The sequence below is a fragment of the Astatotilapia calliptera genome, chromosome 6 (assembly GCF_964374335.1).
Source record: "Astatotilapia calliptera chromosome 6, fAstCal68.1, whole genome shotgun sequence".
Taxonomy (NCBI): Eukaryota; Metazoa; Chordata; class Actinopteri; order Cichliformes; family Cichlidae; genus Astatotilapia; species Astatotilapia calliptera.
Window position 1 is genome coordinate 40,875,573 of NC_137427.1, and position 27,626 is coordinate 40,903,198.

Below are 27,626 nucleotides of genomic sequence, written 5' to 3' on the forward strand. Positions count from 1 at the left end.
CTAAATACTTTAGTCCCTGATGCCAGATGGCAGGAGGCTAAAGAGTTGGTATGAGGCATGTGTGGGGTTGTCCTCAGTGCTTGTGGCTTTTCAGATGCAGTGTGTGTGAAAAAGTCTGCGATGGAGGGGAAAGTGACTGCATAAAGATACAACAAAGGAGGCACAGAACTGAGTGTGAAAATATTCACCTAACATACGGGTGTCTCATTTTTAGTAAACTCGTTTTGTTTGTTGATTGTGAGTGCTGCAGATTAAACAATACTGCACTCAATTACATTTTTTTTTCACTTTTATTTGAATGGTGTATTTCTTTTCATTTAACAAATAGCACCCAGTAACATCGGCTGTCCCGCTGTAAAAAAAAATGCAGCTCACAGTGTTGATCAGTGATTTATTTACACATCTGCAATCCAGCTGTAACATCTGTGTAGCGGGAACCCGATGGGATGCTCGATGGCTTCTCTGTCGAAGGGTTTGGGGAGTTGAGGGTGGGGAGATTTAGCAGCGAGTAGGATTTGTCACAGCTGGATTAGTGATATGGGTGTGCAGAAGGCAGCTGTAATACAGGCTCACGTGGAGTGCCGAGTGGTCAGAAATCCAGGAGGCTGGGTTCATGCCTACAGAGGTGGAGCGAACAGTCATGGAAAGAGTAAGACCTGTTGTGACTGACACCACAGATTTTTATTCTTTTTGCCAACTAAATGTTACAAATCTTATTCTTTTTAATACAAAAAGTACAAATTTTACAGTTTTTTCTCAACTTCTTTAGCACAATTCTCACAGCAGTAATGTCACTCTCATTAATCTTAGTGAAGCTCATAGATCAGTTAAGGCAGTCTTCATTTATTAGGCATGTCTGTTCAGCTGCTTGTTAAGACAAATATCCAATCAGCCAATCAAGAATGAAATCAAGAGATGGCCAAGAAACCCTGCTACGTTCAAACAGAGCATCAGGAAGAAAGGTGAGATGTGTTGTGCTTTCAGTACATAGTTTGTTTGTAATGAGTAGTTATTTGAATTAGTGTTGCCTTCCTATCAGTTCTCTTATGACATCAACAAGGTGCAGTCCCGATCAAAAGTTTAAGACCACTTGAAAATGGGCAAAAATTCATATTTTGCATGGTTGGATCTTAACAAGGTTCCAAATAGAGCTTCAACATGCAACAAGAAGAAATGGGGGTGAGACAAAACATTTGAGCCTGCAATTTATTTAAAAACAAACAAACAAAACAACAACAACAATTAAACTGAAATGGGCTGTTTCTACAGCTGATCAAAAGTTTAGGACCACACCTCCAACAATCCTGTTAAACGCAACAGAAATCAAAGTTTCAAACATGAACTCAGTAATCAGTAGCTCCACTGTTATTATTGATCACTTCAATAATTCCTTGTGGTATGCTTGATGCAAGAATTTCCATGAGGTGAGTGGGAACAAGTGGTGAAGACGGTCGCACAAAGGGCATCTACTGTCTGGAACTGTTGTCCATTTTTGTAAACTTCCCTTGCCATCCATCCCCAAAGGTTCTCAATTGGATTTAGATCAGGGGAACATGCAGGATGGTCCAGAAGAGTGATGTTATTCTCCTGGAAGAGGTCCCTTATCCTGCGGTCATTGTGTACTGCTGCGTTGTCTTGTTGAAAAACCCAGTGGTTACCTCACAGACGAGGGCTCTCTGTCATCAGGGATGCTCTCTGCAACATCTGGACATAGTCACTGGCTGTTTGACGCCCCTGCACCAGTCTTCAGTCTCAGTTGCCATCTGATGGTTACGGGGCTGCAGTCGGCACCCAACAGCCCGACAGCCAATTGGATACTCCGGCTCAGTGCTGGTGAATTTTTTTGGGTTCTGCCAATTGACTAAGCGAGGCTGAAACCGAAGCCGGGGCTGGACTAGGCGAGGCTGAAACCGAAGCCGGGGCTGGACCAGGCGACGGCGTGGGTGTAGCTGAAGCTGGAACAGGCGACAGCGTGGGTGTAGCTGAAACTGGAACAGGCGACGGCGTGGGTGTAGCTGAAGCTGGAACAGGCGACGGCGAGGATGAATACACAGAGGCTGAAGCTGGACCAGGCGAGGTTGAATACACAGAGGCTGCAGCTGGACCAGGCGAGGATGAGGCAGCTGATGAAGAGGCTGCAGCTGGACCAGGCGACGCTGATGAGGATGCTGAAGCTGGACCAGGCGACGCTGATGAGGATGCTGAAGCTGATGAGGAGGCTGCAGCTGGCGAGGATGATGAGGCTGCAGCAGGCGAGGATGAAGCTGCTGCTGCTGCCGGCGGCGTGGATGAAGCTGCTGTTGCTGCCGGTGGCGTGGATGAAGCTGCTGTTGCTGCCGGCGGCGTGGATGAAGCTGATGTTGCTGCAGGCGGTGTGGATGAAGCTGCAGCTGGCGGCTGGACGGGCTCCTCGGGCCCTCCAGCTGACGAGGCAGGAGGCTGGACGGGCTCCTCGGGCCCCCCAGCTGGCGAAGCAGGAGCCTGGACGGGCTCCTTGGGCCCTCCAGCTGGCGAAGCAGGAGGCTGGACGGGCTCCTCGGGCCCTCCAGCTGGCGAGGCAGGAGGCTGGACGGGCTCCTCTGGCCCCCCAGCTGGTGAAGCAGGAGGCTGGACGGGCTCCACGGGCTCCACGGGCCCCCCAGCGAAAACAGTCTCAGAACCAGCAGGCACGTGGGCCCCTGGCACACACAGGACTGAACCAGCAGGCACGTGGGCCTCTGGCAGGCACGGAACAGAACCAGCAGGCTCTGGGACCTCTGGCAGAGACGGAACAGAACCAGCAGGCTCTGGGACCTCTGGCAGGCACAGAACAGAACCAGCAGGCCCGGGGACCTCTGGCAGGGACGGAACAGAACCAGCAGGCTCGGGGACCTCTGGCAGGCACGGAACAGAACCAGCAGGCTCTGGGACCTCTGGCAGGGACGGAACAGAACCAGCAGACCCGGGGACCTCTGGCAGGCACAGAACAGAACCAGCAGGCCCGGGGACCTCTGGCAGGGACGGAACAGAACCAGCAGACCCGGGGACCTCTGGCAGAGACGGAACAGAACCAGCAGGCTTGGGGACCTCTGGCAGAGACGGAACAGAACCAGCAGGCTCGGGGACCTCTGGCAGGCACGGAACAGAACCAGCAGGCCCGGGGACCTCTGGCAGGGAAAAAACAGGTAGCGCTGGCTTCTTTACATCCAGGGGGCCAGAGTTAACTGAATGCTGACATCTAACCTCTGGGGAGGCCCTGGAGAGAGCAAAAGTCTCAAATTTAGCCAGGTCTTGAGGAGCAACAAAAGTCTGTGTGGGGCTATCCTCCTCCTGAAAACAAGTGGGTGGAGATGGTGGCTGAGGAGCAGGCAGTGCTAATGGCTGAGGTGCTGGCAATACAAGAGAGTGCACTGAACTCGACTGAGTAGGAGACTGAACTGACTGGAGAACAGGAGGAGACTGAACTGGGGACCGTCGGGCAACTAACTGAGCTTCTGGCTGAAGAGGTGTTTGTAGCAAAACGTAAAGAGGGTGGTGGCCTATGTTCTCCTGAGCCTCCAGAGCACAGTTTCACCCGCTGGATGGGCTCAGAGAAAACAGTTTTCCTCGGGTTCCCCTGCTCTGAGTGGGCAGGTAAAAAACAGTCTTTAGCAGGCAGGCTGAGCTCGTCTGGGCTCTTAGCAGAAATAGGAGGCAAAGACCGCTCGGCTGAGCTGCCAGTGGGGGGAAGAGCAGGCTGCACTAGCCCCATAGGGTCAGGAGACGCTAGTTTAGCAGCAACAAGCGCTTCTCTGGAATTTTTAGTCTCTGAGTTAACCTTCGCTTTATTGGGTATGGTTCTAAGCTCCAAAGGAGTATGAACAAAGTCCTTTAAATCCCCTGAGAGGGAACAGCCCCCCTCAGACGAGACAGAAAAAGTGTTCTTGTTACTCACCCCAGCCGGCTGCTCAGAAGTTCCCGAATCCAGCTGAGGTAAGGGGTGCCGGCGGCGTGAGCGGCGTTTCCTCCCAGACGAGGGAACAGAAGTGGCGGAGGGATGACAACTTGCTCCTCATCCTCTGACCACATCGCTGCCAAGAAGGAGGCCGGTGAATTTGGCTCGGAACAGCACGCGGAGGAATCCCGCGGCAGAGGTGTGGAGACGCCTCTCCCCTGTGACCGTCGCTGCTCCGTAGCGGGAAGCTCCGTGCTCCGCGGCTGCTGCTGCGGTGGCTTCAGGTTGGCAAACTGGGAGCGGGCAAAAGCCGCGAGTTCGCAAGCTTGTAGCACCTCCTGGGCTTCGTGCAGCTGGTCCATATAGCCCATAAATCCTCTTAGGTGGCGCAGGTGAGGATTTCCCTCCAGGATGGCTTTGATAGCGTTAATCCCAACCACCATAGTCGTAGTGTCTTTGGTGTGGGAAATCCGCTTCATCAAACCTTGGATGCGGGAGAGATCACACTCCCGGGACGAGTCCGCTGGGTCCTGGTTGTGGTCGCATCGTTCTGTCATGTCTGTGTGTAGGCAGGCAGGAAGAGAGGACCCAAAATGCAGGACTCACTGAGTCGGAAGTAATTCAAAACACACAGCTTTATTGCTGGTAAGAAGCAGAACAGAAAAACACTAACTAAACTGGAAGAACGGAATAAGTAGGCAGGAAGGCTGACTTGCTGGCAAACGGAACACACAGAGGAAGCGAGGGTGAACAGACGTTAACGATGTGACACCGAGTAGGGGAAGACACAGACACTAAATACAAGAGGTGAACAGAGCGAAGAGGAAACAGCTGGGAGGCACGGCTGACGCTGATTACACTGACGAGACAGGGAGAGCACAAAGCTGAACGCACTGACAAAGGACACAGACCTACAAAATAAAACAGGAAGCACACGACAGACAGAGACAGACTCGTAAACAGGCATAATGACGTCATGGACAAACAGAGGGACATACGGGCAGAGACGACTAAGCACAGGCAACCTAAACTAAACATAAGGGCAAGATAACAAAACCTAAACCAGAAATAATCATCATCGTCATCAACATCATCATCAGATAACTAAAGAATCAGAATATAATCGTAATCAAAACAGTACCACCAGAGAATAACTAATCCATAATGCAAAAATAAACCAAAACATAAGAAACTCAAAATGCTGGGTCGACCCGACCCAGGACCGTGACACTTTCAAAGTGTCTGACCTACCAACTAAAACATCCCCGTCTTAGCAAGTCACTTTGTCATTTGAAGACCTGGTTTCAGATACTGACACCCTTTTCAAAAAGATTATTTCACCAAACTGTGATTTTTTTGTAATAGGTAATGTGTTTAAATTGCAATGTTTGAATCTTAGATATGATCAACCTACCTCTATGAAACAGCTATGCACAACGGGCATCACTTGACCTAGCTGTCTTAGCTAATTATAGGCCACACCCCAATCTTCCGTTTACCTCAAAATCTTTTGAAAGAGTAGCTGTAAAACACCTGACTGATACTGTTGACCATAATAATTTATTGCAGTGAGGACTGCATGCTGTAAAGGTATTAAAGGTACTGCAATGCAGTGGTTTGATTCATGTCTATCTAATAGATTCCAATTTGTGCATGTAAATGGAGAGTCCTCTTCACACACTGAGGTTAATTATGGAGTTCCACAGGGTTCAGTGCTAGGACCAGTTCTGTTTACATTATACATGTTTCCCTCAGGCAGTATCATAAGGAGGCATAGCATACATTCTCACTGCTATGCAGATGACACTCAACTCTATCTATCCGTAAAGCCTGGTATAACACACACCAATTAGTTAAACTACAGGAATGTCTTAAAGATATAAAGGCCTGGATGGCCTCTAATTTTAGTTTTTTTGTTTTTTGCTGCTAAATTTAAATAAAACTGAGGTTATGGTAGTCGGCTCCAGAAATGGGCAACATGGTATCAAAAGTGTTGCTTACTCTTAATGGCTTTTGGACTCCATCGTATCTTGATCACCTTGTAGTACCATATCACCTCAGAGCACTTTGCTCTCAGACTGTGGGCTTACTTGTGGTTCCTAGGATATTTCAAAGTAATATGGGAAGCAGAGCCTTCAGCTTTAAGGCCTCTCCTCTGTGGAACCTGGAACACTTTCCTTTTTGACAAACCTAAAGTCAGGGCTGGATCAGGTAACCCTGAATCCACCTTTAGTTACTGCTGCAATAGGTCTAAGCTGCTGAGGGCTTCTCATGATGCACTGGTTGTTTCTCGTTCTCTCTTCTCTTTTCGCTCACCATACGTTTATACATCACTCTGTATTTAATTATTGGTTATTATCAATCTTTGACTCTCTTCCATAGCATGTCTTTGTCCTGTCTTGCTCCCCTCACCCCAACTGGATACAGTGAATGGCAGCCCCTGCCTGAGCCTGGCTCTGCTGGAGGTTTCTTAAAAGGAAACCCACTGTCGCCAAAGTGCTTTCTCACAGGAGGTCGTATTCTTGATTTTTACTCTGTTTTCTTTGTGTTATTGTAGGGTCTTTACCTTACAATATTAAGCTCCTTGAATTGAAAGCCTGTTTACTTTCTTTTAAACAGCAGCCATAAATGCTCAGTGGAGTTGGGTGAAGACTGCAGGCAGACCTCTCCACTCTCAAATTCTGTAGTCTCTAACAAATCCTGCTCTGTGGTGATGAGCATTGTCAGGAGGATAGAGTTCAGTCCCAAAGTTTGACAATATGGACTGCTGTCATGGTCCTGAGTCTGAGGACTCGATGTTTTGTGTTTCTTTATATTCTTCTATATACTTGTTTATTCTGCCTTGTCTTTTGTTTAGGTTTGCTATGTGTTAGTGTGCTTGTTTCATGCCTGCCTGTGTTCCCTGTCTGTCCATGGTGTCACTGTGTCTGCTCGTGAGTCTGCCTGCCAAGTTCAGTGTCCGTTCTGGTTCTGTCTGTTAGTTTCCTGTTTTGTTCTGAAAGTTCATGTCTCATGTCAATGTGTTCAGTTTTACCTTTCTCCTGTCTCGTTAGCCTAATTTCTCCCAGCTGTGTCTCCCTCCTGTTGCCCATTTCCTAATTACTCCCCTGTGTATTTAAGCCCTGTGTTTTCCTGTGCTCCCTGTCGCGTCGTACCCTCATGCTGTGTGTTTCTACCTGTAGCTCCCTGTGTGTTTTGTTAGAGTCTTTGTGTTCAGCAATAAAAGCTGCCATTTTGAGTTCAGTCCTGTCTCCAGTGAGTTTGCGTTTGGGTCCAATTCCTGCCGGCACACAGCCGTACTATGACAGACTGCCATTGGTTGCAGAATAACATCTCTATATCCCTCTGCACTGAGATTGCCTCCAATGATGAAAAACCTTGTTTTCCAGTGAAAGTGATGCTGACCCACACCATCACACAGCCACCAGCCTATTGGCCAGCAATCAGAATAGTGTTCTCTGTATCTTCTCCACATTTTGACTCAGCAATTCAACTGTCATTGGCAGAATCTGGACACACAGCTGAACCTCTCTCCACATGTTCAGGTTCCAGTGCACATGTTGCCAGAATCAGCACACCACCAATGGGCCTGACGGTGAAGGGCAGCCATTGCAGTACAATAAGACTGGAGGTTTGCTCTGTGCAGTCTTTTCAACCGACCTCTATTAAACAGCTATGCACCACGGGCCTTGAAGCTGGCAGTAGTTAAGCCGTTGCTTCAAAAGCCATCACTTGACCTAGCTAAATAGAGAGCCATCATCAATATTATTCTGTAAACCTTGAGTGCAAAGCTTTAAGAGACTGCCTGTGGTTCCTAAGTGCTGACAGGGTAAGGAAATGTTCTTCTTGTGGTGTGGTCTTTTTAAGATGCCCAGTTCGTGGCCTGTCTCTGATCTCCCATTTCCCATTAAATATAACGTGTCCTTCAATTTGGGGATGGTAATTATTGCTGCATGCTGAGTGAGGGAACAAGGACACACTGTGGAAGAGAGTGAAAGATTAATAATAACTAATGATTAAGTGCTGCGTTGGTTTAAACAAAGGATGTGTCTAAGTTGTCAACCAGTCAACTAGTCATCACCATTGCCATTAGTTGGTACTATGCCTAATAACTGTTTAATCTAATTATTTTACATTTTAATTGATTGGTCAATAATAATAATAATAATAATAAAATTATTTATAAAGCACAGTGAAAAACCAAGGGTATACCAAGGTGCTTGACAAAATAACATAGGAAAAAAGGAGATGGGAGAGGGAAAAGAGAAAATACCCAGCACGTATTAAATATGAAAACCATAACAATCATAATACATAAAAGTAGTTAACAAAGCATAACAGATAAAAATGTATCAACACACATCAAATACTCACAAGAGATTTTATATCCTGTTTATATCCTGTCTGGACAATTTTGGCTTACACCAATATATGGACGTTCCCACACACTCCAAAGGACACATTTTGGATCTTGTTTGCTGTATTGGTGTCACCCCTAAGAATTGTGCTGTATTGGACATGCCTTTTTCAGACCATAAATTAGTTTTATTCAATGCTAGTTTCCCACTATACAAAAATAAACAAAACCGCTCAATTACTTTTAGAAATATTAGGGGCATTGATCTATCAGCTCTTTCCCATGGCATTAATATATTTACCTACCACTAATGCCTCAGCTTCCATAGACGACCTGGTATCTCACTATAACAATGAACTTAATCAACCTCTTAGATACCTTGGCTCCCCAAAAAACTTGAACTGTTTCTTTCTCTCGCTCTGCGCCATGGTACTCATCTGAACTTCGCCAACTTAAAGCTACCGGACGCTGCCTGGAATGTCTCTCCAGGAATACTATTCACAAGGACATGTATCTCAGTCATATACAACATTATAAAGAAGCTATTCATCATGCTAAATCTGCTTACTACACCTCTGTTATTGAATCCGCTGAAGGAAACACTCGCACTTTGTTTTCTACATTGCATAATATTGTTAAACCCCCAGATACCTTTGCCATACATGCACACTCTGTCGCAGTTTGCAACAAATTTATGGACTTTTTTTACACCAAGATTGAGAATCTTTACCAACAATTGCCCTCGTCCTGTGTTATGGTCAATTGTTCTATCTGCATTTTTTGTCCTCATTCTCTCTATCCAATTTTGAACTTCCCACAATAACTCAGCTATCTTCCATAATTACTAACTTAAAGTCATCGTAGTGTAAACTTGATCCACTGCCGACAAATCTTGTTAAACTCTCATTCCCATCTCTTGCCCCACTGATTGCTAATATTGTATACAATATTACTCATCTCTTATATCTGGTTCTGTTCCTTCTTCTCTTAAAACTGCAATAATAACCCCAATACTGAAAAAGAATGGTTCAGATCCCTCCAATCTAAATAATTTCAGGCCAATTTCAAATCTCCCTTTCCTAGCAAAAAATCTTGAAAAGATAGTGGCTGCACAGGTTCATCGTCATCTTACTGGAAATAACGTGTACAAACAGTTTCAGTCTTGCTTCCGTTCATGTCACAGTACAGAAACAGCCCTAGTAAAAATCACCAATGATCTTCCGCTTGCAGCTGATTCTGGACTTATATCCATCCTCATTCTCCTTGACCTTACAGCAGCTTTTGATACTATCTCCCACTGCATCCTCCTTCACAGATTAGCATCTATTGGCATGGTACAGTACTCGCCTGGTTTATTTCTTATCTCTCTGGCTGCTCACAGTTTGTTCAATTACTCCCTCACAGATCAGTATCTACTCCAGTTAATTCCGGTGTACCCCAAGGCTCTGTCCTGGGTCCTTTACTTTTTATCATCTATCTCCTACCCCTAGGTAATATTTTTAGGAAGCATAACATCCAGTTTCACTGCTACGCAGATGACACCCAGCTCTACCTATCCTCCAAACCCACAGCTACTCTCCCACCCACATCCATTTCTGACTGTTTAAGTGAAATCAAGGTCTGGTTTCCTCACAACTTTCTTAAACTTAATGGCAATAAAACAGAATTCATTTAAATAGGCACCAGATCAAAACTGACTACAGTTCCAACCAGTCTTTCGTTATCCATTGATAACTCTGGTGTCACACCCTCCCCTCGGGTTAAGAGTCTTGGTGTCATCCTCGATAGCACTCTGTCCTTCACAGCACATATAAATATTATCACTCGGTCTTCCTACTTTCATCTTCGTAATATTAACCGTCTTCGTCCCTCACTCACACCAGACAGTACCGCCATACTTGTCAATACTCTTGTCACATCTCGTCTGGATGACTGTAATTCTCTTCTCTATGGTCTACCTCATAAATCCCTCCATAAATTGCAGTTAGTTCAAAATCCAGGTGATCATATTATGTTCCACCTGCTCGTCTGACTACCATTGGACTTAGAGCCTTTAGTTGTTCTGCCCCGAGACTTTGGAATTCACTTCCACTTGCTCTACGGACCACACACTGTCTCACCACTTTTAAATCACGTCTCAAACCTCATCTATTTAGAATTGCATACACCTGATCTGTCTTAGGCCATTTTTACCTTGCTCAGTTTTTATATTTGCTTTTATACTTTTATGACTGTTTATGTCTAAATTTTATCTTACCATGTTTGCTATTTATACATTTTTCTTATGTTTTTTATGGTATTGTTTACGTGTTACTGTAAGGTGACCTTGAGGGTCTGAAAGGCGCCTATGAATAAAATGTATTATTATTATTATTATTATTATTATTATTATTATTATTAAATAGCTAGATGGCAACGCAAGATTAAATAAATGTCTTTAACCGTGATTTAAACAATGACATAAAGTCAGACACCCAGATAGCAACAGGAAAATTGTTCCATAAGACTGGGGCAGCTACAGCAAATGCAAGGTCGCCCCGAGACTTCAGCCGAGAACGAGGTTGCTCCACCTGGGTAGTTGGGTAGCAGATCTAAGTGCTCTGACAGGAGTGTGTAACCTAAGAAGTTCATTGAGGTAGCTCGGCGCTAAATTATTAATAATTTTGTACGTGCAGAGTAGTATTTTAAATTGAATACGGTACTTAACTGGCAGCCAGTGCAAGCCGGCAAGACCAGGAGTGATGGAGGGAAATTTCCTGCTGCATTCTGGACAGTCTGCAACCTAAGGAGAAGGGAGGAGGAAAGGCCAATGTAAAGAGAGTTGTAGTAATCCAACCTGGAGGTCACAAATGCGTGAATAAGTTTCTCCAGGTCTTTATGAGGAACATAGTGCATAGCCTTAGAAATAAGGTGCAGCTGATGAAAACTACACCTCACTACAGCAGACACTTGCGTGTCGAATTTAAACGAGCTATCCAATAATATACCCAAATTACCGGCATAATCAGAAGAGGAGCTAGCAAAGGGCATCAAAGCAGCACACAATTGGTCGCGGAGGATTTTACTGTCGAACACCACAATCTCTGTTTTCTCTTTGTTCAAGACAAGAGAATTACTCTTAAACCAATCTTTAACCCCACGCATTCATTCACGAAAATAATGAAAAGACACAGCAAGATCGTCAGTAATCTCAAAGTAAATCTGTATGTCATCGGCACAGCAATGAAAGGTAATATTATACTTATCAAAAATTGCTCCAAGAGGGAGCAGATATAATGAGAAGAGAATAGGGCCTAATACAGATCCTTGAGGCACACCACAGCGTACAGGTACCAAGGAAGACAAGAAGTTGCCCAAATTAACCGGGAAGGACCTGTCAGCCAGATAAGATTTAAACCAGTTAAGGGCAGTGCCTCTAATACCCACAGTATGCTCAAGTCTTAGTAGAAGAATGTTATGATCCACCATATCAAAAGCAGAGGAAAGGTCCAATAAAACCAGGACCACAGAGCGTCCAGAATCAGTGCTTATAAGAAGGTCATTGAGAACTCTAAGCAAGGCAGTTTCAGTGCTGAGCCGTGGCTTAAAGGCAGACTGAAATTTCTCTGCAATGTTGTTTGCGTCTAAATACGCCCGAAGCTGAGAAAGAACTAGTTGCTCCCGGATCTTGGACAGAAATGGAAGCTTAGAGATCGGTCTGTAGTTCAAGAGATCATAACAATCAAGATTCTTTTTTTTTTTAGAATAGGCTGGACTACAGCATGCTTAAAGGCCAGTGGGACGGATCCAGAGACTATTCTTAAATTATTAAGAATAGAATGCTTGGTCCAGTTACATCAAAGCAGCCCTTAACAATGCGTGATGGGAGAATATCAAACATAGTATTGGTGTTTTTCAGTTGATCAACCAGCTGCTTGAGAGTCAAAAGTACCACGGGCTCAACTCGATGAAAAGTTGAATTACACCCAGAGGAAAAAACAGGACAAGAAGCAGATGAAGAGGAAGACTTTCAAGATGAAACCTTATCTAAAAAGAGAATTTGAAAACGCTCACAAAGAGCTTGTGAATATAGTAAAGGAATATCAGAACAGGGATTAACAACAGAATTAAAAATTTTAAGTAACAAAATTTTTTACTTAAAATTTGTTACTTAAAAACTAAGTAACAAATTCTGGCTCAGCATTAGGTCATTAGCCATTCTGCTCAGTACTAATGGTTGTGACCATTACCCAGAATGACTTTGGGAAAAAAAGATGCTTTAGCCATTCTAGCAGCAGTTTGAAAATTTGAGCGGCTAGTCCGTAACATATCATAAGAGACCTGAAGTTTACCTTTTTTCCACCTTCTATCATCACAGCGACAAACACGTCGTAAGGCATGCGTAGTATTATTTAGCCAGCAATGAGAGTAGGTTCTAGAGCGCTTCATTTTGATGGGAGCAGGAGAATCAAGAATAGAAGAACAAAGAGCTAACAAGATATTACCATAACCATCAACCGAGCAGAGAGAACAGCCGTCAGGTACAGCCAAATCAGGGGTAGAAGAAAATAATGATAACAAAATATTAGCATAACCATCAGATGAGCGAATTGAGCAGCAGTCAGGAATCATAAATACCGAATCCAAAAAAGACACAGCAAACTTTGACACAGCTTCAGAGCTGAGTATATGTAGCAGACAAGAGGGAGCTACAGACTGCGGTCCCACGGCAGATAAACCAATATCAAAAATAACTGGGAAATGATCATTCCAGCGTCATTTATATCCTTAATACATATCCATACGTAAAGAACAAGTCCAACATATAGCCTTTAATATGGGTTGGTCCATTTACCCATTGTAGGAGGTTAAAAGAGTCAGTTAAAGCAAGAAAGTCTTTAGCAAGCAGGTCATCCTTACAACAGGTGTGCATGTTAAAATCACCAATAATAAGAACAGAGTCATATTTAATAATAATAATAATAATAATACATTTTATTCATTGGTGCCTTTCAAGTCACCCAAGGACACTTTACAATAGGATAAAACACATAATAAAACGATGACAAAATAAGAAAAATAAAACAAAAGCATAAAATAAAATTAACAAACAGTGGATTCACAGTGAATATGCAGATTTGAAAAGATGAGTTTTGAGTTGAGATTTAAACTGGGGGAGAGAACCAATGTTTCTTATTTCTGGGGGTAGAGAGTCCCACAGCCTGGGAGCAGAGCAGCTGAAAGCTCTGCTTCCCATGGTGGTGAGGCGGAAGGAAGGTACAGCAAGCTGGATAGAAGAAGAAGATCAACGTGAAAGGGCAGAACAGGTAGTGCTTAACAGGTCAGAAAGGTAAGGAGGAGCGAGGTTATGAATGGCCTTGAAGGTGAGCAGAAGAAGTTTGAATATTATCCGGAATTTCACAGGGAGCCAGTGAAGTTCCTGAAGAACAGGGGCTGGAGCCGAAAAACAACACCCTGATAACGACTGTGTTTAGTCTGTTCCTTCCCATTCCATGCAAGGCCACCTGGGTTGGCTGGAAGACTGTTTACTTAGCCTGGCAGGGCGAAGGACACTGTCTCAGCTGAACTATGGACACACACACACATACACTTACACTGATAAGCACACACTCATCCCCCTCCCTTCCAAACACCTTCGATGCTTGTTTCCTGCGGGGGAACACGGCGGGTCTGTGTGCCGTGCTGGAATGGTAGCGCTTTGCAGGGCGGCTGCTGTGTTCGCTTCGTATTACTCCTCACCCCCCACCCAATCCTGTGGCTTGTCATGTCTTTCACAATGTTGTGCTGTGGACATTTATGTGCTTTTTGTGCAGAGGAGTTTTTTTGTTTCCTGTTCTCGTGCTGTCCTACCATGGAAGCACAGCATGAGTAGAGGTATCTTTTTTTCCTCTTGTTCTTTCCCATTGTTGTGTACATTTCAGTGTTTTTCTGTAACGCTACCGATCTCCGACTTGTATCCCCATCCACATAACCGTCAGGATCATTTAAGAAAATCCTAATGACTGTCTTACTGCGTCCCACCTCAGCAGCAATGGTGCGCTCTGAGAGACGCTGCTTATGCAGTTCAACAACCCGCCCATGTTCAAGAAGGAGAAGGGTTTTTGACTTTGCCATCAGAACATCATGACAGTGTGACTACCTTACAGAAAATGGCAATAAATCCACACTTTTGCACAGATTTGACCTTTTAAAGGCATGTGGTCCTAAACTTTTGATCAGCTGTAAAATAGCCTGTTTCAGTTTAAGCGTTTTTTTCAATAAATTGCATGCTCATAAAAAATGTGTTGTCTCACTCTTATTTCTTCTTGTTGCATGTTGAAGCTATACTTCAAACCCTGCTAAGACTCAACCATGCAATATAAGATTTTTTTTTTGCCATTTTTCAAGTGCTCTTAAGCATTTGATCAGGACTGTACATTTACCGAGAGGACTGCTGGGTAAAGATATCTTGGAACTGGATAACTGGATTTTTCTCATTTCAGACCATTCCATGTAAATGGCTGTGCAGGAAAATCAGGCTGTGTGAGATTAATGATTCAATCCTCTTTCTTCCTTATTCTGATGCTCAGTATGAAATGCAGCAAGCTGTCTTGACCATGTCTACATGCTTAAAAGGCTTTGAGTTGCTGCTGATGCTCACTCCTTGGCGGCCGCTTATCGGGGCCTGGAGCCTGGGGCTCGCTCGGGCCACTTCAGAGGTGGGGTGCCCCCGGCCTCTCGGCCTGGGGCTCGGTCACTCAGGCACGGCTGGCTGCCGGCGGAGCTCACGGGCGCGTCACTGCAACTCCCCCTGGCTTCTGCTCCGCGGCTGCTGAGTGAACCCTCATCTGGGACTCTCCTCAGCTCTTTCTGGGACAGTGGCGCGGCTGCCCCTCTGTTGGTCTTCCTTGGTCTCTTGTGTTCTGGGGGCCTCTGGATGTCTGGAGTTTTGATCTCCTCCATACCTGCTTCATGCCCTGGAGGACGGGGCTGTGGCCCCCCCACACCCTCTAGCAGATCATTACATGAAGGAACCTTTTAAAAACAAGCGCGTCCATGCTCACAGGTGTACACACGGGTGATCACACCCACAAACTACACCCTTTTTGGCTCCTAACTCAAAGCACACTGTGTTCTGTTGATCTTATGTGCTGCACAATAATGTTTAATATTTAGTATTTACTGTCATATTCCCATATATCATTGTGATGTTGTTTATTCTATTACTCTTGTTCTCTTCTGCTTGTTCTCTTTTTTCTTTCTCAACAGGTGATCCAGGTGATTGATATATGCATTTTCTTTTTTTTCTCTGCCCGTTCTGTTGGTTTTTGTTTTTTGCCCTTCTCCCCCGTCCCTCTTCTCAGCTGTTTCTCTTTCCCTCTTTCTTTCTCCCCTTCTTTCCCCCAGTCAAGTCTGTCCCGTATTCAGTAAGTGAAAATAAAATAAACAATAAAAGGTGAATCAAATGGACCATTCAGCAAGGCTGGGATGGTCCATTTGGTAAAGTAAATCCGTTGGGCATCTTTCTTTGCCTTTAGACAACAATTCTGATGGCAAAAGAGCAGGACAGGCAAAAAGAAAGAAAAAAAAGACAAACTGTGAGCAGCTCTGAGGGCAAAAAGGGATTTAATTTACCTACTAAAGTGGTCGATGAGTGCATGTCAAGTCAAGTTGCTTTTTTTGCTTTTATTGTCTTTTATTGTATATTATATATATATATATATATATATATATGTGTGTGTGTGTGTGTGTGTGTGTGTGTGTGTGTGTGTGTGTGTGTGTGTGTGTGTGTGTGTGTGTGTCTTTCTCAGTCCGCTTTGTGTTGCTGACATGTAATTGTCTGATTCATATTTTGCATCAACGAGCTGCATATACTTCTGTGGACTTTTTGCCTGTTTTTGCACATGCACATTTGCTGTTTTGATTTCAGGAATTCTCTAAAGTTTCAAATAAATCCGCTGCATTTCACTTCTATGTCTGAACTTTTTTCTTAACTTTTTTTTTCTCCACAATAGGCATTTTTTAAAAAAAATGGTGCCCAAGTCTTAAAACGTTGTTGGTGTTAAGATGTTTTCATTCATTGATCGGAGAGCTGATGTGAAAAGGGTGAGTCTATGTTGTGAAAAATACCTGAGTTATGAAAACTGTTTTTGAGAAAAGCGCGTCAAGTGATCGAGAAAATGTGTGCGCTGTCTAAAGCTTTTGTTTTGAAAATACAAGTGCGTCTTCCGTTGACGTCGCCTAGGTGTTTTCCAGGTAAATTTGGTCGGTTGTACGCGCTTAGACACATGCCGGAGTAGGAGCTGTTAATGATGTGAGTCCGCTGATATCAGCAGATTTGTGGTGAAATATAAAATATTTTTTATAAGCTCGCAGATGAGAAATTACACGTGTTGTTGTGACAAGTCTGTTTCTCGATGAGGGCAAGTTGACGTTTTATTCGTTTTATTTGCCTCCTGGGCTCTGAAGAGGAAGTTTAATTTAAATAGTCGCTATCACAGCCTCGAGGTCGGAGCGATGTCTCTGAGCGATGAGTTGACTGTTCTGTTCCTTCTGATCAGCGGGGTTTCTGCTGTGATTGGTATGTAGACCCTTTTAAGTACTTATCTTAGAATCACTGTTTCTTCAAACCTTGGGTTCAATAAAATTGACAAGTTTATACACCGAAGAGTACATACAAAGTTGATCTGTTTTGCGCTGTTTTAAGGGCAATCATTAATCATACGTTCACTTAATAAAGTTTTATTTATGTCACCATGTAATTTAAAGTTCCTGGCATGTGTCTAACGAGCTGAGCACAAAAGGAGAAAAAACTGGTAAAATGTGGACATTGTTGCACGTGACAAAAATATGGTGATAAAAGTAACAATCAAACTGCTACAAATATGTAAAGACTATGACTTAAAAGTTATCACAACACCCAAACGACGTGAAGGTTAATGAAATTGGCATGCTAAAAGCATAGGTAACGTGTTTATGCAGTGTGCTGTCACTTTTCTAATACATTTGAATAATCAAACACTTTATCCTCTTTGAGGTGAGACATTTGACCAAAAATCTAAAGGAAAATCTTTTATTAAATGAATTCAATTTAATTGAACAAAATGTTACACTGGTCTTTAATGTCACCTGTTGGAGTTTTGGACCTCTCCCCCTTGATTTCTAAGATGTTTGAGGGTTTTCTTACGTGTGTTCTCCTTTCCAAATTTCCCCAACAGTGGGACTTGTGTTGACCAGGCCATTCCATAACCCTGAATGTATTTTTTTGTTGTTGTTGGGAAATTAAAATGGGAATTTTGTGCTGTTCTTGAGAGCACCTCATCTATTTGACAGGTGATCTCTCATTATCCTCAAACACTTTCTGACATGATGTATTCATGGTTAAGGGAATGACTGCAAGCTGTCCTGTTCCTAAAACAGAGCATTTACAGCCCTACCTTTGACTCGTCTGTCCATAGCACATTCTGTCACCACACCTGGTCTTTTCCTGTATGGTTGCTGGAACGCTGTAGTTTTCCTCAGAGTTCTTTTTGAATAGCAAATTTTTCTAGTGAAGGTTGGATTCATGCCCCTTTTTTCTGTGTGTACTATTACTCTAACAGTTACAGAGCTACCTGTAGATGTCTTGCTGACATTTGAAGCTCTTAAAGATTTCCATTTCCTTCAAGCATCTGCTGTTCTGATGAGTTTGCTTGAGCAAGCAATGCTGTTCAGACTGGACGTCTTTTTTTGTCGTTGTTGTTGTTGCCACGCACCCTTTCTCTGGAAGACTGCTCCAGCCATTATCTATAGGCAGTACAGTGTCCGTGAGATGTCGTTATTATTATTTCAAATCACTGTTTCTGGGAACTCATCTCCAGACCTGCTAATTTTGATAGCAGAAGCTAAGTTGATAGCGATTTGTTAATGATTTAAGGAAAAGGTGGGTGTGGGTGTGGGTGTGTTTGGGAATGTTATGTGTTTTTAGACTTTGTGATACTATGAAAATATAAAGTTATAAATGTGATCAAGGTCCAGGCTGCTGCTGAGGTGATGTTCATATAATTGTGGCCATTTTACAATCAGTTTAATTAGTAATCAGGTAGCTCTGTCCCTGCTTGCTTCGAATCTTTTCACAGAAACTTTTAAGAACAGTTTCATTTAGTGGAAAACCTTTTGCTTAAGTTGTCATTTCCCTCTCAGATGCTTTGTCGTTCTATTTATAGGAACACAGCTAACCGGTCCTGTTGTGGCGCGCTGACATTCTTCAATGCTGAACCACATATCAGCTAATTTTGATCAACTGCAACACTAAACTTCCCTTATAAAACAAAGGTCAACTATGGGCACTGTGAGTGTTTGCAAACTGTACTGTGAAAGAGGGTGAGGTCTTGATAAACCTGTCTGATAAAGGACGGTACCAGCTACAGTGCGTATTCCACAGAACTGAACAAGTCAGTTGATGACACTCTGATGTCCTTGTCCTCAAACTTTAATTCATCAAATCAAATACGTGTATGTTTGTTTGTGGTTGGTTTGGTGGCGTTCATTGGAATTTCAAACATTATAACTATTATATGACCAACCCAGGTCCATCAAGAAAAATGTTTTCTCTGAAAGTTGACCTGCACAAACAATCTGACCTCCACCACATCCTACACATTTGAGATGAGGTTGTTTGGCTGTGAACTGCAGTCATTAACTTTCAGTGTGTTCACATCAACATCACTTTATTGTTTTTCTTTTTCAAAGAGGTCTCAAATATCACCTGAAATGACAAACAGCAATGTGGCAAATTCTTTGATTTAACCTTGTGTTGGGCCAAGTCATCATCAATGATGACCGCAAAAAATACCCCCTAACCCTCTGACCCTATGGTATCAGAATATGTTTGTTTGTGTTGTGTTTTTTAGCTTTTAAAAGGTTTAGATGTAAGGTTTACAGCTGCACTTTAGGGCAGTAGTATGAATCAAGCAACAGACAGCAGACAATCTTTAAAACTGATCATTTCTATAGTCGTCCAACTTTCTTAAACACGGGACCGTCTCATGTTTCCACCATCCGTCAGACACATGAACTCTGTGCAGGGTTATTTAATAACATCTAATGGGATCGGAAGTGGCAGGTTAATTCTTGCCCTTTTGGAATGATTCATTCATTTAACTTTAGCTGTAACAACTCATATTCCTAGATGTACAGTAATTTCCCATAATAGCATGACAGAGTTCTACTACTTTTAATAGGAAATAAGACAGCCCCCAACAAGAACTCTAACTATGATCTAACTAACAGTTCAATCCTTGGAGAGAAATAGTAAAGCTCTATTACTTTTGGATTGTTCTTTAGCCTTCTACACAGTTTCACCTCAGACGTCTCTCACAACATTTAAACATTTAGAATAACAATCTCAAGGCCTGGATTCTTGACTTTCTAACTAACAGGAATCTGAGTCCAGATTAATAGAACTCGTTTCAATCAACTGGTTCCCCACAGGGATGTGTGCTATTGCTATTATTTATCCTGTACATAGCTATGTGCCACAGCAGGTATGGCAACAGGATCATGTTAAAAGTATGCAGATGACCCTGTTGTTAGCTGACTCTAGGACAAAGCGATCAGCTGCTGCAGAGTCCGTGATGGCTTTGTGAATGGTGTGATGAGTTGTACGTTCAGGTAAACATATTCATGACAAAAGATGCCGTTAAATTTAGAAAATCTACACAACAGGTCAAGTTAACTGAAGGTCAACTGCACACTTAACTTTGAAGCAAACGCTGCAGCCGTGTGTGTATTTATTCTTTTTTACGGCGCCTGACACCTTTGATTGTTGTCTGTGGCTGTTTTGAAAATGAGCATTTGAAGATGGATGGCTCATCTACTGCAGATGGAGTCAAGGAGCTTGAACCTGAGCTGTTGTCCTGAGAAGCACACTCGCGATATCTTTCAGCAAAGATTATATGATTTTGCAAAACGTTCAAAGACTGATAAGTTGTTAATACCAGCAGTGAACACAATAAGCTCTAAAGATTTAGCAGTTTATACATTTTGGTTGGAACCTGATGTGGAAGTGTTTGATACTGGCTGTAGTTCTCCAGTCGCTAAACACTTTCTGCAGTGTGTGTTTCCTCTGGACTGTAGTGCCGTTTATCTAACTAAATTACTGTTGTGTGAAATTTGTATAAAAACGCATAGAGATGATCTTTTCTTGAATATAATTAGAAAGCCCAAAAAAAAAAAAGTAAAAGTTTCTGTAGTGCCTACTTTCTGTGGTCCACACAGTGTCATTGTTTTGGTTGGTAGTTATGGACAGCATCATGTTCCTGGTGTAATTAACTTTCACTATTTCTGCTTTAAAGTTATCTTTGCTTTCCGAGTTTGGTTTTCATTTTGCATGGATCAGTAAAGGCTTTAATGTAGCTTTTCCGCCCACACCAAACGTTTTTGACAATTACCTTTGGATCCTTGTTTTGCTTAAATGTTGATGTTCACGCCCTTTAAGACTCAAAACAGGTGAGACAGATACTGAGTAACAACGTGAAATGCTGGAGAGAAACCAGAAAAACAACAGCTACATCTGCCACTGTAAGTTTACCTTGAGACAGAGTATGCGTTAACACTCCCTCTCTTGTGAAATCCGACACAGGAGCAGCGGCACGGTAACTGCGTAGACTGTTCGTGTCTGTACAGATCTGATTGGCTCCAATGATAAATGTGTTTATCCAGCTCTGACAGCACGTATGAAAGTTGAAATTTTAACAAATGTTTTCTTTGGTGTAAAACTAACAAAAAAACCCAACTACATCCACCCCGCTAACAACATCCACCCCGCTAACAACATCCACCCCGCTAACAACATCCACCCCGCTAACAACACGCAGCAAGCAGAGGTGTGGATATGATGAAACTTCAGTTCCTGTGTGCAAATTTCCCAGAAGAATTTCCCAAACAAAACAAAACAACATTGTAGGTGGCAGATTTTTTTTTTTCTTATGTCCCCTCAGCTCTGAGGGTGTAACCAGGCAACCCTATAATAAGGCTCGATTACATGATTCAACCATGTGGGAGGGCCACTGATGCAGTCAGGTGTTTCTATTATTGTGTCCACCCCATTTATAGTAATGATGGTAAGATGAATATTTCTCTCCTTCATTTCTTCGAATTTCTGAAAAGTTCCCAAAGAAAAATAAAATCTGATTTCTGGTGGAAAATGCTCTGAACAGGATATATGAAATAAATGTCTCTTTCCTCTTTTTCTTATTTGCAGTTTTACCTCCAACAAATGTAAGAGTGAGCTGCCAAAATGTAAAGGTCTCTGTCCGCTGGGATTACAGAACCCAACCACAAATCTTTAGAGGAACCCTTCATCCATGGTAAGAATGAGCTTTTATAATACATTATGTTCAAACTTATTTGGATTTTACTTTGTGTGATACAGGTGCCTAAATGCACTGCTGTGCTTGTTCTGTTGCTTTGTGCGCTCCCGTTTGTCAGCATTAGACTCTGGAAAGACTTTCCTCCACTATATTTAAAGTATTATTCATGGGATTAATCTGTCTTTGTTCTTTTGTTTTTTATTTAGGAATTGTACATTTGAAACCACAGATCACGAGTATGACCTGAGCAACTGTATCTGGAAATCTGGGGATGAGAGATATCTCAAGTTCATGTATGTCAGTGTAGCAGCTGTACAGGGAGGCATCAAGTCTGAAGCTGAGAAGTCAAATACTTTCTCCTTTAACAGTTTCGTCACAGTCGACACAAAATGTAAGCAATGCTGCTAGTAAACATTTGCAGAGCCTGGTTTAAGTGAGAGAGATGGAGATTAAGCTTGGATATCTCTTCTCTTCTTCTTAGGTTCTTTAGAGTTCCCTCCTGTAGAAATAGAACTGAAGGAGAAGATGTCCACAGTAAGTTTCCAGAATCCCCTCAAGTTCTACAAAGAGATGGACACGCGTGAATACCAAATCGACTTTACAGTTAAAAATGAACAGGTAAGGGGTGGCTGGCATATACTGCTGAAAATTGTTGTGTGTTTTTATGTGTTTTGACAAATGAAACCGTGATGATACTTATAAGATGTAGTGATTTCATTTTAAACCTTGCATATTCTTTATGAGGAAGAAAATGAATCAACACATTAATAAACATGAAAGCTGCATGCTGCACGTGTTTATTGGCTATAACAGAATACAGAATTTTAGTTCAATCATTTGATAAATGTGCGATAAATGCAGGCTATCTGCTCTCCAAGTGAAGTGTATGTCAGTATAGCAGCTGTACAGGGAGTGAAGTGAAGTGAAGAAGTCACTTGGATGAGTGACGAAACGTTTCCCCCACAAAACGCTACGTCCAGATGAACAGAATCAACTTTTTGGAGATTTACTTTCCTGGATGATTGAGATGCATCAAGACCATGATAAGGCTCAAATGTTTCTCTGGGTCTGTACAGATGTTTCTTTTTCTTATTCCTGACCAAAATGAGTCTTGATAGTGAAGATTTTGATCAAATTCACATCCTTGTGCTCTGGGAAGCAGTTATGAGTCTGTAAGATCATTTTCAGGAAGCTTTTTGGGACGCAAAAAATATTTTCGTGTTTTTTATTGCAGACAAAAGTTTGCTGGTTGTAAACTACATCTGAAAAATTTAGAAGTGACAATATTAACTGCCTCCTGGAAATCAAGAATAAAGATGTTGTATATTATATAGTACTTATTTAATACCTGGAGCCAGATATGAGCATGAGCAGTCCACCTGTTGGTAATAACGCACCAATGCGCTACGTGTCACAACCACCATGATCTGCATTATTTCTGTTAATTAACTTGAATAATCAAGACATTAATAAATTCCTCTGTGACTTTCAGGGAGAATTTACAACGACATGCACAGATGAAAAAATCTGCCAATGTGATAATGTGTCATTCAAAGAGGGTGTGAAGAAGTGCGTCAATGTGAGTGGAACGTTGTTTGTCGGGGTCGGTGCTCAGCAGGTGGAGTTCAAGGAGACAGAGACATGCACGATCTGGCCCTCTGCAGTATCACCTCCCCAACGTAAGTGTTTTTATTTTTTGTTTTTTATTGGCGGTGTGGGACAGAGACGAGTGGTTTTAGGATCAACAAAGTTGAGAAACTAAAGGCACAGGCACATCTGTCAACAGGAAGTAGTTCAGTATTTTGTTTTTGGTGCTATACTGGTGTGAAAAATGGTCAGAATTTGCTAGCGTGACTACATGTTAAATAGATTTCCAAAGGACAGTAAATTTGTAGATAAAACATTCTTTCAAGTAGTGTCCGAGATATTTGAATGCTCTGCGTCTGTGAAGGTTCTCATGCTCTGCGTTCAGTCATCATAAGGCCATGGTTTCTACATGATTAACTTGATGGGAGGGCATTCAGAAGAGAAACACCACAAAAATCAACATAGAAGCTTGAAAATATCCGCTGAGTACTAGAGTTAGGGGTGCAGAATGTCCTGGCAGAACACGTCTCTAATTTGTGAGCACATGTCCTGAGCATCTGTTGCATGTGATCGCACAGCAAGCATCTCATTGGGGTGGTAGATCTATAGTAACTGCAGGCTGAAGATGTTTAAAAATGCAGCCCTGTATGAGTTTATGGGTTGGATTTATAAATTAGAACCAACTGATGTCGTTTTTGTTTAGTTTGGTTTTAGCTTTACTTTGTGCCTGAATTAACCTTTTGTATGTTTTGTTTTTTTAGCAGGTTCCAATGAGGTGATACTCGCAGCTGTGCTGTCAGCCTTGCTTTTATTTGTTCTCATTGTGGTAACAGCTTGCATCTGTAAGCTAAAGGCATGGACATTTAACCCCTCAGATACTCTACCATCATCTCTGGTAAGGTGTCAAATAAAAAACTAAACTAAAATAAGCAGATCATGATGTTGCTTTAGCTGTTTTTTGTTTTTTTTAACCTTGTGCCAAATGCTTTTTCTGTTCCTGTACCTTGCAGAAGGACAGTGCAGGGAATCAGAGCAAGCATCCAACCAACCCAACCAGACCACACATTAGTCGAATCTCTGTCGAAAGCTTAGGCAGCAGTCAGGACGACCCCGAGGAAACTGTTCTTCTCAAGGACACCGGTCAGTCTGCAGACAACAGCAGTGCTGGCTCTGACTACAACCCTAGCAACTCCTGCTACGCAGAGAGACCGCATTTGGACAGCAGCGATTCTGACAGAAGCGGGACGGATGATGACTCTGGAGATGACTCGGTAAAGACGGAGTGTGTTTCAATTGAAGAAAGGTCTGCTTATGACTGCCCACATGTGATGATGGACATGGGTGGTGGAGACATGGTTACAGGTTACACTGGGAAGTAAGTCATGACTCAGAGGACTGAAGCTGTTTTTTTGTTTAAACTCAGGTCATCAAAGGTTACAGTCTAAGCCCACCTTTGGAATGTGAGTTTATAACAATATGAAATCTTCACTATATTTTTGCCTTTTGAACATATTCGGCCAGTGGTTAACACTGCACTGACAGACTTGGCTGTCTCAGGGAAGCAAGCTGGACATCTTTGTCTTCCAGCTGTTTTCTGTCGGGTTACAGAGGCAGCTAGCTGGATCTCTGCTGGTTTCTGCCCCTGCATCAGATACAAGGATAATAGGCAACTTTTATATACCGTCTTTTAATCTCTGCTTAACATATATGTCTATATATAAAGTGATCCACCACAATATTAAAATCACCTGCCTATTATTGTTTCGGGCTCAGCAGTGCTATGTGACAGTGTTTCCTTTCACTGTGGAGTGGAGCTTCTCTGCATTGTGCTTTTTTCGCTACATGCTGCAGAGAAGTGATCAGTTTGGACGTTTTTCAGTGTAGCGAGGTGACTGACTGATGTAGATTAATCCAAAGGAGGTTGTTGGAATATTAACTACTACTTTGATCTATTGAAAGCAGTTGCAGTGAAAGGTGCAAATATCTACTGATTGTCAGGGGCAGCCATATTAACTAATCTAAACAAATATAATGTATTTGCATCTTTTTGTATTGTGCTCTACAACAATTGCTTCCATTCATTTTCTAAATTTGTGTTGGGGCTTATCAAAGCAGCGTCATAGCGTGGCTGGAGCCTATACCAGCCGACGGTGTGTGTGAGACATTTGGGACAGGGGCGTCCGTCCATCTGTTCTCTTAACTTTATATCTAAGACAATGGAGCCTGTCTGAGACTCACCCTGGGGGAAAGTCTATCACCAGGCCAGTGGCTCAAATAAAACCCAACTATCTATAACAGGGTAAATAAACATGATTGTTTTTCTGTCTTTTTGTTGTATTGACCCTTAAACACTCTTAAAATGCCTTAGAGCCATTGTAAGGGTTTTGCATGAATAGTCAGAGATAAACCAGCAATTTTCCACACCTGACAGCAGATCTGCAGGTGTCACAACTACCTTTCAATGTTGCTGACGGTGCCACACCTATGCAGCCGGCAAAACCTGCTCTGTAGGCCATGGGTTAGTGCCTTTGTTCTGCTTGCCTCAGAAGCACGCAGGTTTGTTGTTTACTTCAGGGTTGATGTTTTGTTTTTTTCTATGATGTGGGAAGTGTAAAATATTGTTGTATTTTTGTACAGCTTATATGATCACATTCTCTTTAAAGGTCGGACACTGGAATGATTTTTTAAGTTTTTTATGTGCATTGACCAAGAACATGAAAACGTATCAAACATGAGTTTTTCCTCTGACTGAAACATTTAGGCCTGCTCTCAGCACGCGGTCCTTTATTGCATAACAAGAAGGAATGTAAACACATTTTGTCCTGTGGGGATTAGACGGCACGTTAAAACCGGCAGGAACCCAGAAAATTGCTTCTGTCTTGTTTTGATCATTTTTTCAGAACTTTTATGATTTTATCGCCAGCAGTGACGACTGTTTATGGCTGGGTGTGACTTGAAGTGTTCCAATACAAATCAAATGTAAGGGGATGCATTACAGGTGAAAAGAAGGAAAGAATTTTCTAATATAACTATTAATCTTCCATTGTGGATTACTTAAAGTAAGAATATTTGTAATATCTATTTTCTGAAATGTAATGATTTTGCATTATCATACATATTTCTTCCACGACACGATCCTGACCAAATACAGTGCTTTTTTCATTTTGCTCATATTTTAGTGTAAATGCTGTCGTCAACAGTTGCCATGCTTTTTAATAAATTGAGTGAAGTGCTGCTGAAGTGGACATTTGAACTGGCCAGAAAATGTGTTTTTGTATTTTTTAGTTTTTGTGAAGCATTATTTAAGTTTATATAATATCACATTGAAACTTGCCAAGATAACGTCTTCGATTATGATCCAACCAACAAAAGTAAGAAATACTGGTGTTAAAGGCAACGTGTAGATACATCAGTATTAGGCTTTTGGTTGCTGTCATGTTTTATTTTACCTCAAGTCATATATTTGGATAAAAACAACAAGGTTCTTACTTGCTCACTAAGTTACAGGCATAAATTGCAGGGTACAATCAAAGATGGTAGAAAACACATAATCCTGCTAATTAATAGACTAATAAAAAAATTGAACTACTACTCCAAACTGAAGCAAAAATGTCTTGAACAGCAAGCAATCATTTCTTTATATGTTTAAAATTCTTCAGACTCATGTATTTTAGATCATGGTTCATTAAAGCCTTAAAAAGGCAACACTATTCAAACAACTTGGCAAAGAAACCATTTAAAACGTTGTCTAGGCACCAGTAAGATACTTTTTTTGCACCACTCAGGTGATTTCCTAAGAGCCAATAACTTGCCATATTTCTTTTTTTTTTGTTTTGTTTTCCTGTCATTTATTCACTATTTTTCCTTTGTACGTGTGCATACATGGTTTTGTTGTGTCCTTTTTTTTTTTTCTTCTTTTTTTTTTTTTTGCCATATTTCAGCATGTTGTGTTCTTGGAAAAAAAAAAATACCCGCTCCTTTTGAGAAAACTGAACAAGTTTTTCTCAGTAGCAGGCCTGAAAAGCTTATCTGCAGATCAGCAGATGAACTCATGTAAAAGTGATGTGGTAGTTCAGAGCAGGTTAAACTGGTTTGCAGTTCAGTGGTGACGTTTACAGTAACAGTGCTGCGTGGTGTTCACTATCAGTGTAACAGGGAACATGTAAATTTTAACTGATTATTCAGTCGCCTTTATGTATAAAGACAGCATGATACATGATCTGCTCTAATCCTGTTGAAGTCAATTAAATCTGGATGTCAGAGCAGCACAGCTCAGCTGATCACAGCCTGCACTGGCCCTGTAGAAATAGAATCAATAGAAATTACTGCAACTTAAATTAAGTGATTGTTTTCTTCCCCATACCCACTTTAACTCCTGACTTTAGTCATTTTTCTGTTTAAGTATGAAGGCAGAGACACACATCTACAAAGAGCCTTT

At 42.2% G+C, this 27,626-nt stretch overlaps 2 protein-coding genes across 4 annotated transcripts; one reads left to right on the forward strand and one right to left on the reverse strand.

The window, feature by feature from the left end:
* LOC145429327 (uncharacterized) lies at positions 1-5,156 on the reverse strand. The gene is made up of 2 exons (XM_080302587.1): positions 3,914-5,156; positions 1-617 (listed from the first exon to the last, which is right to left on the reverse strand). Exons 1-2 carry the CDS (start codon positions 4,468-4,470, stop codon positions 590-592), a joined length of 585 nt encoding a protein of 194 aa, XP_080158713.1. The 5' UTR covers positions 4,471-5,156; the 3' UTR covers positions 1-589.
* Positions 5,157-16,509: 11,353 nt separating this feature from the next.
* ifngr1 (interferon gamma receptor 1) lies at positions 16,510-26,433 on the forward strand. Of its 3 annotated transcripts, none has more exons than XM_026172066.2 (8): positions 16,706-16,830; positions 21,230-21,352; positions 21,493-21,598; positions 21,808-21,992; positions 22,083-22,219; positions 23,094-23,280; positions 23,953-24,083; positions 24,199-24,701. In XM_026172066.2, the coding sequence occupies exons 2-8, from the start codon at positions 21,274-21,276 to the stop codon at positions 24,565-24,567; spliced, it is 1,194 nt and encodes a 397-aa protein (XP_026027851.2). In that variant the 5' UTR covers positions 16,706-16,830; positions 21,230-21,273; the 3' UTR covers positions 24,568-24,701. The 3 variants fall into 3 exon arrangements, with proteins under 3 accessions (XP_026027852.2, XP_026027851.2, XP_026027850.2); XM_026172065.2 differs by having other exon boundaries at positions 16,707-16,830; positions 23,950-24,083; XM_026172067.2 differs by lacking the exon at positions 21,230-21,352 and having other exon boundaries at positions 16,510-16,830; positions 23,950-24,083; positions 24,199-26,433.
* The last annotated feature ends 1,193 nt before the right edge of the window (positions 26,434-27,626 follow it).

Coding starts and splice junctions, on each gene's coding strand:
- LOC145429327 (XM_080302587.1), bottom strand. CDS start 4,470: ATGACAGAACGATGCGACCACAACCAGGACCCAGCGGACTCGTCCCGG. Junction 618..3,913: donor CTTCTGAGCAGCCGGCTGGG/GTGAGTAACAAG, acceptor CCACCTCTGTAG/GCATGAACCCAGCCTCCTGG.
- ifngr1 (XM_026172065.2), top strand. CDS start 21,274: ATGATTCAACCATGTGGGAGGGCCACTGATGCAGTCAGGTGTTTCTAT. Junction 21,599..21,807: donor AGAGGAACCCTTCATCCATG/GTAAGAATGAGC, acceptor TTTTTTATTTAG/GAATTGTACATTTGAAACCA. Junction 24,084..24,198: donor ATACTCTACCATCATCTCTG/GTAAGGTGTCAA, acceptor TGTACCTTGCAG/AAGGACAGTGCAGGGAATCA.